General features: G+C 36.7%; 1 protein-coding gene across 2 annotated transcripts in view; it reads left to right on the top strand.

Annotated features, from left to right (window-relative positions):
• The window catches only part of cactin, a 15,459-nt gene extending 4,870 nt beyond the window's left edge, over positions 1–10,589 (top strand). The window contains exons 3-10 of one of the 2 annotated variants that reach the window (XM_067362582.1): positions 39–134; positions 1,671–1,816; positions 1,903–2,065; positions 2,215–2,329; positions 3,801–3,993; positions 4,083–4,205; positions 5,454–5,818; positions 8,938–10,589. In XM_067362582.1, coding sequence (XP_067218683.1) covers positions 39–134; positions 1,671–1,816; positions 1,903–2,065; positions 2,215–2,329; positions 3,801–3,993; positions 4,083–4,205; positions 5,454–5,818; positions 8,938–9,428 — 1,692 coding nt within the window. In that variant the 3' untranslated portion in view covers positions 9,429–10,589. Of the gene's footprint in view, positions 1–38; positions 135–1,670; positions 1,817–1,902; positions 2,066–2,214; positions 2,330–3,800; positions 3,994–4,082; positions 4,206–5,450; positions 5,819–8,937 lie in introns of both variants that reach the window. The other variant, XM_067362581.1, reaches the window with a different exon arrangement.
• The last annotated feature ends 1,082 nt before the right edge of the window (positions 10,590–11,671 follow it).

The raw sequence follows: 11,671 nt of genomic DNA, 5'->3' as shown, positions 1-11,671 counted from the left end.
AACATAAATTGTTCATTTGCTGTGTATGTATTTTTCAGGCTCTGGAGAAGAAAGGCATCGGGCACTTGTCAGAAAAAAATCTGAAGGAGAGAAATAAACGCATCCAGGAGGAAAACCGCAGGGAACTGCAGAAGGTACCAAACACTTCTGAACACTAAAACATTATAGAATTAAGGTTGATTAGCATTAGCATCTGCTCTAGAGTTTTGTTTTGTGTGAAACATGACAGGATTAGGGATCAATGTAAACAGTGTGTAAATGACATAATCGATTACGTCGACACGCCGTTCCAGCCCTAATAGAATTGGGAATTTATTTTTATTTTATAAATTGAATTAAGAATTACTACAAAATTTAGAAAGATTATATATACTTGATACATTAAAAAAATGAACACTGAAACATTATAGAATAGGAAATTTGTAAGACGATTTTGATTTATAAATTGAATTAAGAATTACTACAGAATTTACAAAAGTAATATATACTTGAAAAACTTTTTATGTATCAAGCATTTTTAGTCAACATGACAGGAGGCTCCATAAACAAATATGAGAGTATTAGTCCGTATCAAATATAAAAGGTCAGTAGTTCATTAACTTTCAAATATACGGAAGAGGATTAGGGCCAAGCAATAATAAAAAAAATAAAACCATCTCGAGATTAAAGTTGTTAAATTTCGAGAAAAAAAACTCGTTAAATTACGAGAAAAAAAACGTTAAATTTCGAGAAAAAAGTCAAGATAAAATGTTGAATAAAGTCATTAAATTACGAGAAAAAAAACGTTAAATTTCGAGAAAAAAGTTGAGATAAAATGTTGAATAAATTCATTAAATTATGAGAAAAATGTTAAATTTCGAGAATAAATTCGTTAAATTAAAAAAAAAATGTGTATCAAGTTAAACTCAATGGCAACTAGCTGAAATAAAATGTTACATTTTTAAAAAATATTTAAGTGTAAATTTATTTTATTTAAGGAACAACTTTTTTTCTTTACTTTACTATACTTGTTTCTCTGAAAAACAATGCTATAGCCAGTTATTCTTGAAATGTCTGTTTTTGTTTTGGTCTTTGATCCTGCCTGCTGTCAATTTACTCAATAGTATTTCGACACCCCAGGTTGCCAGTTGGTTGAAAACAAAGTTTATTTCAGCCATAGGAATCAGCAAACAAACTGGGTCAGAGATCACAGATTCTAACTGACCTTAAAAGCCTCTGCATCCACCTAATAATCTCTATGACCAGAGGAATATTAAAACACGGATAAATCAACTCATCAACTTACTGTGTAAGGCTCATACATAGCCTTCCAATGTCAATTGCGCTGGATCCTGTTGCGTGTCCTCAATCTGGCAACCCGCATGAGCCTTGAGTCTGAGGAGGAGGGGGTGGGGGAAACAACTCTTTCCAATATTTTGAATTTGGACTGCAGTACCCATTTCAACCACTAGCTATCAGTATTGCATACTGAATCTTATAACTATAATAACCCTGCAACATATGAATTAATCTTTCATGACTTTTATAACTAACATGATTAATTTCCCTAATGAAATGTTCTCTCATAATAAATTGTACTACTTTTTATGTCTAAATGTGTATCCACATTCCAGATGCTTTTGGGAAATGAACTAAAAACTGAACTAAGTGTGTGAGTTTTGTGTGTTCAGGTGAAGCAGCTGCGTCTGGAGCGAGAGCGGGAGAAATCCATGCGTGAGCAGGAGCTGGAGATGCTGCAGAGGGAGAAAGAGGCGGAACATTTCAAAACGTGGGCGGAACAGGAGGACAACTTTCATCTGCACCAGGCCAAACTGAGGTCACGCTCTTCAGATGGCTAATCTTTTTAATACATACACACGTGTGATTGGATCATTTGTAATGTGTTTGTGTGACGTGACGCAGGTCTAAGATTCGCATCCGTGACGGCCGAGCGAAACCCATCGACCTGTTGGCTAAATACATCAGCGCTGAAGATGATGATCTGTCGGTGGAGATGCATGAGCCGTACACATTCCTCAACGGACTCACCGTCACAGACATGGAGGACCTGCTGGAGGACATCAAGGTGTGTAGGAGAGAGAGAGTCCAACACATGATTGGACTGCCAGTTCAGACATTACATTAAAAGTGTAAAGTGACGGTATTTCTTGCATAACTTCTGTGATGATTTTGGTCATAGTGTTGTAGTTTTAACAGCTGTGTCACTGGCTGCAGGTGTACATGGAGCTGGAACAGGGCAAGAACGTGGATTTCTGGAGGGACATGACCACCATTACTGAAGATGAAATCAGCAAACTACGCAAACTGGAGACAACAGGGAAAGGACCAGGTGATGATGTGATCTTCGCTATCACATTAACATCCTGTTTACTTTACAGTTGATTCATGTCAGAGTAAATATTGTGTGAAATAAATCTTCACTAAAAGTTAGTAATTTTCATTTATGCTATCAATTAATGTTATTATAATGTTATATATATATATATATATATATATATATATATATATATATATATATATAAAAATATATATAAATATATAAAAAATATATAAATTATATATTTATTTAAAGATTTTTAAAGGTATTTACACTGCTATTCAAAAGTTTGGAGTATTTTTTTTTAAAGAAATTAATGCTAGCAGTATAGCAATAGGCATTTTATATTGTTACAAAATATTTTGTCTTTTGACCTTTCTATTCATCAAAGAATCCTGAAGAAAAAAAAAAGTATCAAGGTTTTCACAAAAATATTTAGCATCACAACTGTTTTCAACATTGATAATAATCAGAAATGTTTTTTGAGCAGCAAGTATATTAGTATATTAGAGTGATTTCTGAAGGATCATGTGACACTCAAGACTGGAGTAATGATGCTGAAAATTCAGCTTTGAATAAATTACATTTTGAAATATATCCAAATAGAAAATAGTTATTATAAATTGTTATAATATTTTACAATATTACAGTATTTTTGATCAAATAAATGCAAACTTGTTGAGCTGAAGAGACTTTTTTTTTTTTTAAAAAAGACCAACTCCAAACTTTTGAATTGTAGTATATATTTTTTATTGTATTATAGTTTATTTATTTATTTATTTTTCATACAGTAGTGGTCAAAGGTGATGTTCGGAGGGGATTCGTTTTGGCGACGTTTGTTGTTAATGACCCTACAAGATTGATTAAACCATCACATTATACAGGAAAATATTTAATATTTTTAATTATTTTAAATTTTAGGGAAGAACAAAATGGTAAACTTGATTAAGGTATTTATCTGACAAAATAATTTGGCAAAAAAGGGATTAACGACGACTACATGTTTTATTTTACTATGCAACAACAACAAAAAGCATAGAAAAACAAAAAGCACACATTAAATACAACATAATCAGTTATTAATATTTTGCTGGTTCTCTTATTCATAATTTCTTTGTATGACAGCCTGGCCAAAAACTATTTTAGGACAATTTGGCATGTTTCATTGGGTTATCACAAATAAAAAATTGACTTCAAGCACAACTACGCAATATGCATACAAAATCTTTAACACATTTTTAAATAAAGGGTGAAGATGTCAATTTTCCTAGGCCGGACATCACTTTTGGCCACTAGCTACAGTTCTCTCTAAATATCAGCTGTGAACTCTTTTGAAATCTGCAAATTCATGTAATAGGGCAAATGAAGTTTATATGAAATCTGTGACATTATATAGTTTTCTATAACACTTCTCATAGTTTAATACATTAAGTAAAATAAATCCTGTGCAGAACCCCTCATCCATCTTTTTTGTTGGTGTCAGGTGACCGCCGTGAGGGTATAAACACATCCGTCAGCACAGACGTGCAGAGCGTGTTTAAAGGGAAGACTTACAGTCAGCTTCAGGCTCTTTATATGAACATCGAGAATAAGATCCAGGCCGGAGGCTCCAACCTGGACATCGGCTACTGGGAGAGTCTCCTGCAGCAGGTGCGGGTCTACATGGCGCGAGCCAGGTGCGTATCAGACTATAAATCATGAGGCCTTTGGAGATTTTTAGCATTCAGTAATGTATTAAAATAATTGCTTGTGTGTCTATATGAAGGCTGAGAGAGCGCCATCAGGACGTCCTGCGGCAGAAGCTGTATAAACTCAAGCAGGAACAGGGTGTGGAGAGTGAACCGCTGTTCCCCATCATCAAAGAGGAGCCAGAGAATGAGCGGCCCATGTGAGTGATTTCATTTCTACCTGAATGTTCAGACTTACAAATGCTATTTTTTTTATTATTTTTTTTTTTGAGAGAGAAATGTGGGTTGAAAATTCAAAATAGCTATATTTCCAAGATTTCCTGTTGATTTAAATATGCAAAAGAAAGATCATGTGATTATGTAGCATGCTACATTTTTAAAATGTTTGTTGTCATTCTGCATACTTTTTCATATATAATTTAAAAAAAATAATAAATCACCTTTAGAAAGTAACTTGACGCTTCAAATAAAGATTGATCAATTACACCATTACACCAGTAGGTGGCGACAAGTGACTCTTTCAAAAAAATGCATTTGTCCCGGAATCATTCAAAAACACCGATTCATCCAATAATGAAACAAGTGAAGTCTTTATAAGCGAGTCATTGAATCATTCATTCAAACCAATATTTTTTTTTTATAAATAATTCATTCAAATGAATTCAATATTTTTCAATTAGACTGCAGCAATTAACATTTTGTCAGAACCTCTTGTTAATTACAAGTTGTTTTGTTTAGTTGTCTGTTCAGAATCATGGGAGTGTTTTTAAATTTTACAAGAATCCTGCATTAATGTGTATACTACACATTAACCAGTACCATGGTGACAGAAAACCTGGAAATATTAGGGAATTTTAAAATAATAGGGCCTGAAAATATCATGAACATTTTAATAATATGAAAAAATATACAATTTTAACATAATATAAATATACATTTTCTAGTTCTAAATATCTCAAAAATTCTTAAAATTGATCTATAAAATAATAATAATTGTAATTCTATCAAAACCAACTGCAAAATTTAATAAAATTACAGAAAAATACTAAATAACTATATTTCTAAGATGGAAATGATCTGGACTCAACCTGTTGAATTAAACATGCAACTTAATGAGGTTATATAACCAATTCGATATGATTATTGTTGCATTCTGCATACTGTTTTTTTTTTTAAATGATATATTTATATAATATATAATAATATATAATTTTTTTTAATATATAAATATTATGCATTATATAATGTGTATTTCTTACTAAGCAATATGCTAATACTCCTGGGTTTCCATGATGATAGAAAACCTGGAAATATCAGGAAATTTGTATAATTATTATTAATAAATTTTTTTTATTTGGGCATAAAAAATATCCTGGGTACAATTATCTAGTTACTCAGCTCTAAATAACTAAAAATTCTAACTAAAAGTCCGTTCTGTTACCCAGTAGCCCTAGAGAGGCGGAGTCTGCAGACGAGGAGGCGGGCAGCTCTCAGCAAGGTGCCAACTTGGAGAAAGAGGAGGGCAGACGGACCAAAGGGAAGGATGGAGAAGAGGGTGAGCGGTCTGGAAGGAGCAGTCCTGAGGAGAGGAAGGGTGGAGAGGGAGATGGAGAGGAGGGAGAGAAAGATGAAGCGGCGGAGGCCGTGTTAACGGAGGAGGATTTGATCCAGCAGAGTCAGGCAGAGTACGACTCCGGCCGCTACAGTCCCACCCTCCTGCAGCCCTCCGAGTTACCGCTGGACACGCACATCATCAACGTGGAGGAGGACCTGCAGAGACTCCTGCTGGCCCGGAGACAGCTGCAGGTGACAGGTGTGTATCGCTCTATCGCATCATATACCATTGTGAAATTACACACGCCACATGCTTTAAAGGGGCTCTATGTAGGAATGACACCCTGTGGTTGAAATAGGTACCGCAGTCCAAATTCAAAATATTGTTTGCCCCGCCCACTCGTTCAAAGAAGTGGGTGGCCAGCTTGACACGCAACAAGAGGGAGCGCAATTGACAATGAAAGCTGAGGAGTTATTTATCTGTCTTAATATGCTGTCGTTCATGGAGATTTTTTGATTCAGAGGCTTTTTAGGTCCGGTAGAATCTGCGATTCTCTGACCCAGTTTGTTTCTAGTTTCCATGGCTGCAGTATGCGGTGTTTTCCACCAACTGGCAACCTGTGATGTTGAAATACTATTGGATAAACTGGCAGCACAGGGTTTCTCACAGACCAAATCAAAGACAGACATTCCGACACGGAACACTAGGGCTGGGTACCGAACTCGATACTTTTTAGGTACCGATCGAACTGCCTCGATACTACCGAGTATCGAAAAGTGTCTTGTCATTCGGTACCAAATTTCGGTACCTCAGAATGGAGCCGATCGAGGAGAGGCGCGGAGAAATGCTTTCGCTGTCTCGTTGAGGAGCAAGTAACGTTGCGCTACATTGTTATTTATATCTAATGCTGCGTTCACACCGAACGCGTCTGGGGCGTCTGAGGCGTCTGACTTACATGTTAAGTCAATGCAAACGCGCGTCTAGAGGTCCTGCGGCGCGAATCAAGCGTCTAGCGCGGCGCGAATCGGCCGTTGACGCGCGAATGGCGCGGCGCGAATTGAGCGTTCACGCGGCTGACGCGCGAATTGAGCGTCTGACGCCCAAACGCCCGAGTTGAAAAATCTGAACTTTGGCGTAAATTCGCGGCGCGTTAACCAATCAGGGACTCTGCTTTGGTAGTAACGTGTTTATGATGTGATCAGTGATGCCGGAGACCAGAACAAAGATGTCGCTGTGTGTAACGTTAGCCACCCTGAGTTCTGTGATGTGTCATTATATTTTTATCGAGACAGGAATAAAAAGGACCTTGCCTGGAAGAGAATAAGCGAAGAAATCGGACAATCTGGTTAGTTGTAAAACTTTTTGCATGATTTTAGCCGTTGATACTAGCCCACCTTCTAGCTAGCAAAAGTCGGCCGGCATAACCGAGTTAAATTGCCGCTACAGGTTTCCAACTGACGAGATTATGTGTTTATTCAGAGGATCTGTGCAGAAAGAGATGAAAGCCCCTCCCATGACGCGAATTCGCGTCTGAACACACTTTGTTTAGACGCGCGAATTGAGCGAATTTTACGCGCGTCTGAAGCGTCTGACTTCAAAATGTTCAAGCGTCCAACTAGACGCGTCTGGCGCGAATTTGACGCCCCAGACGCGTTCGGTGTGAACGCAGCATAAATATATAAAACTATACGCGCGAGAGAGACCCTATGTGCGAGAGGGCGATTGAATCAACGGTTTCGTTTTCAGTTTATCTCCGAATGGACGGGTGAGAAACGGCTGTTTATGTGAGCAGCCGGTTCACTACAGATACTGTTAACAGAAAACAAAAGTGTAGCACTGCCTGCAGAAACAGCGGAACGCGCAATGTTTTTTAGACTAGTTATGGACAGGTACAACACACAGCAGCTTTACATCAGCGTTCGTCCCTCAAGTCTATGGAAACACGCGACCGGTTCGTGACAGGCTCGTTCGCCTGCACGAGCACAGGCTCTGCCTCTGGCTCCAGAACGCGAACAATTCTGCTGAAAAAGAGGTATCAGCGGCGTCCTGATACTGCGGATAATTTGCGGGTCGGGCCAAGTAATAAAAAAATAACATTCAAATTAATTGCGGGTGGATGAGAGATGAATCATTGTGTTGATTTTAATGAAGACACAGAACTCTTTATTTCACGGTAAGACGCAACGAACTTGCTTCACTCTTACTTCCACTTTGATCTTGTTAATAATAATACATTTTTTGAAGAACAATTGCTGAGTGATTTAAAAAGAGCCTCACATACTTAATTTTTTGCATTGAAAACTAAACTTTATTAAAACTATTTGCACTGATTTATTGTGTTGGGTAAATTTTGTTAATTTGTGCTTTTTTTATTCCCCGCAGTGGCTCAGGAGATGAGTCTTTGAGTCTGATAAAAAGTCAACAAAGTTAAAATATAAAACCAAAGATTTTTTTGAGGTTATGTAATCTTGTTTAAACAGATTTTATAAAACTGGTACCCAAAAAGGTATCGTTTAGGTATCGGTATCGTCTCGATATCAAAAATTTTTGAACGATACCCAGCCCTACGGAACACACATTTCAAAGTAGAATATCTGGCTGTAGCATTGTTTTTCTGAGAAACGAGTAGGTGAACTTGGCATGTTTCCTAAATATCTGCAAACATATTGGAGTATTTTTATGCTTTATCAACATAAAAATCTTGCATATAGCCCCTTTAACATTTCAGTACCAGAATTGCACCAGGAAAAAGATCAAATGTGAACTTTTAAAGTTGAAAATAAGCATGCTTTTTCATGGTTTGAAAGATATTTTTTTTTATGGCTGTTTTTTTTTTTTTTTACCTCCCTACTTTATTTCTGACTTTTTTTACTTTGTCCAACAAAAATAGGCAAAATTTATTTTTTTCTCAAATTTTCTGCACAATTTTCCTGCACACTGGGTGCTCAGAAAAGGCAACATGAAAAAACGACTTTTTGCTGTTTGACAACCGTTTTTGTCAAAGACTACATCTGGATCAGATTCAGAACCATGATCAAAACATAGATGGACTCCATCAACACCCCTAATGCTTGCACAGTCCTATAGCTCATCCTGGGTCAACATTTCATTCAGTAACATTAGGTAGTTTTGATCTGTATGCTGTTTAATGTTGGTCATCGCATTATTTTAAATATGATATTTATTTGTTTGTTTCTGCATCTCACAATCGCCCGTGTTTTGATCAGGACAATCAGGACTCTTTCAGAAGATGAATAATAGCGCCCCCTACCGCAGTAATACAGAAAACTTCGTCAATGGCGGGGAATGAGATAAGAGTTCACATTTGCCTTCTGTTAACATCTATTCATGTTAACTTCTGTCTTTTTCTCGAACAGGTGATGCAAATGAAAGTGCAGAGGATGCATTTGTGCGTCGCGCTAAAGAGGGAATGAGCGGCGACGAGGCCCAGTTCAGTGTCGAAATGCCTTTGACTGGAAAAATGTACCTGTGGGCGGACAAATACCGTCCGCGCAAACCCCGCTTCTTCAACCGCGTTCACACCGGCTTCGAGTGGAACAAATACAACCAGACCCATTACGATTTCGACAACCCTCCGCCCAAGATCGTCCAGGGTTACAAGTTCAACATCTTCTACCCCGATCTCATCGACAAACGCTCAACTCCACAGTACTTCCTCGAGCCCTGTCCCGACAACAAAGACTTTGGAATTCTGCGCTTCCACGCCGGACCGCCGTACGAGGACATCGCCTTCAAGATCGTGAACCGTGAATGGGAGTATTCCCATCGCCATGGCTTCCGCTGCCAGTTCGCCAATGGAATCTTTCAGCTGTGGTTCCACTTTAAGCGGTACCGCTACAGACGGTGAAGAGGGAGGATTTGATAGCGTTTGATTAATATTAGTGTTGATTATTGGGAACACTGAACATTCATTTTCAAATCCTGTAATATTGGTGTAAATCTAAAAATACAAGTACAAACTGTGTTTTTTGATGCCACACACATCCTCGTTAGTGGAAAAACTGGTTTTCAGTTGGATAGGACCTAAATATGTCTACTTGACCTTGTTGAAAATCTTTTGTACATTTTCAGTTCTACAGGCACTTCGCCTGTTTTTTTTGTTTTTTTTTATCTTTTAGTAGTTTGAGGTCTACCTTGAAAAATGATATTCTTGTACTATTTGTCTGAGATGATATTAAAGGTTGTTTGCTAATTTATGCTCATGTTTTATTAATTTGTTTTTCACTGGCAAAATGCATTTTAAATGAGGCCTTTTACAGCATTTTAGGTACAAAACGTTTCTGCAAAACAATTAACATAAGCTGCATTATTGACTAAGATGCAGTCATTTGACACTTGTCTTGGCATCCTGAAGATACAGGAAGTTTGTTCTTGTCCATGTGGAATTTCCTTTAAAGGCAACATACTTGGGTTCGTGGCAACACCCACGGCAGGTTTTAACAGGACCGCATGTCTCACTTTAACCCCGATGAGTGCCCCTAAAACAGCAACACAACCATTACAATTGTCCTGACTCAGACATCAGGGCTCAATTGTTTTGTACCCGCATTCTTTGCACTTGATAACATGTCTACTTCGTTGACATATTTCTTGTGTTAAAGTGGCATGAAGACTGCAAGTGTCTGTAGAGATTGAAATGATATCCAATTAACTTGAACTGGCAAGTTTTCCTCAAAATGTCACAATTTTAATAAGTTCCTGAACATGAATGATGGAAATTTTTTAGACCAAGGACGGACTTGCACACTTATTTCCTATCGCGTATATCCGCTCTCAAGTGGTCAAGACAGCAGGTGTGTGTACTGTGTATTTGCAGGTGTAGTTTTAAATAGAATAAGAAAGAAAATAAAAAGTAGGCTGTGTAAATGGTTTGTGAATACTTAGTGATTCTGTATATTGTAACACAATTGAAAATATGCTGAAATGTTTGAGGAGTGGCCATTTGATGATCTGTTGTGATATTAGTACTAAGAGTTTTGAAAATGTACCAATTGATTGTGGAAATTGCACCAAAGCACTTAAAAAAAAAAACCTCATGATTTCTGAAGGATCATGTGACACTGAAGATTGTACAGAGAAAACTACACAAAGAAAACAATAAAAAAGACTGCACAGAGAAAGCAATAGGAAATGCACTCCACCGCCACAGCCTTCATGCACGCTCACCACAGAAAACTCTATTACTGAAGAACTGTACTGTGAATTCTTGAGATCAATTTGTTGCCATCCACCAGGATGATGATGATGATGGTGGACCTTCCACCAGAACACTTCAAAACACACTGTAAAGGAGAGATTGTATTGGTTCCAGAAAAAAAAAAAAGTTCTTAGAATGTCACAATATTATATAATACTATATATATGGTAACGCTACAATAAGGTTGAGAGTGTAGGGAGACTGACTACTTTGGCACATTTTGCTTATTTTCAAAATAAGTTTGGCACTTTTGTGTCCAAAGATTTCAATTGCAATGAATATTTTTAAAGGCTGTTTAAAAAAAAGCACTTACATCAAACATTGCATTTTTTTTATTTATATTTATATATTTATATATATATATATATATATATATATATATATATTTTTATATATATTACTAAGAAAAATTGTGATTTTTTTTTTTCTGACTGTTTGGAATTATGGAGTGAAAAAAGAGATGCCCAAAATCCCCTCTGTAAAAACCTTTGACTCTAATATGTCAAAAAATGAAACAGGAATTCTGAATCTGACTTCATCCAATGTTCAGATTTTTGTACTAGAAATGTATGCAAATTAGTGCATTTTTAAGTAAATAATGCCAATACAGAAGGCTGGTGGAAGCTAGATATTTTACTCACACGTTTTTAATGTTTTTCTTACATAAACAGAGGAGAGAAGACCAAGACAAAAGACACATCTTCAGACTGAAATATTTGGCCACATAGGTGCCAAACTGGAGGATATTCTTCTGTTGCTAAATAATAAAGCAATGAAAAAATTATTTATATTTTCATGAAATAATGGAGATATGAGGAGAGTCTGATACTTTATTATACACAGGCTCATGAGGGTTACTTTAATAATGTATTCCGTTATACTTAAAAAAAATA

The sequence above is a fragment of the Chanodichthys erythropterus genome, chromosome 16, assembly GCF_024489055.1.
Source record: "Chanodichthys erythropterus isolate Z2021 chromosome 16, ASM2448905v1, whole genome shotgun sequence".
Classification (NCBI taxonomy): Eukaryota; Metazoa; Chordata; class Actinopteri; order Cypriniformes; family Xenocyprididae; genus Chanodichthys; species Chanodichthys erythropterus.
The sequence above is the reverse complement of the archived record's forward strand: the minus strand, read 5'-3'. Positions and strand labels throughout refer to the sequence as shown.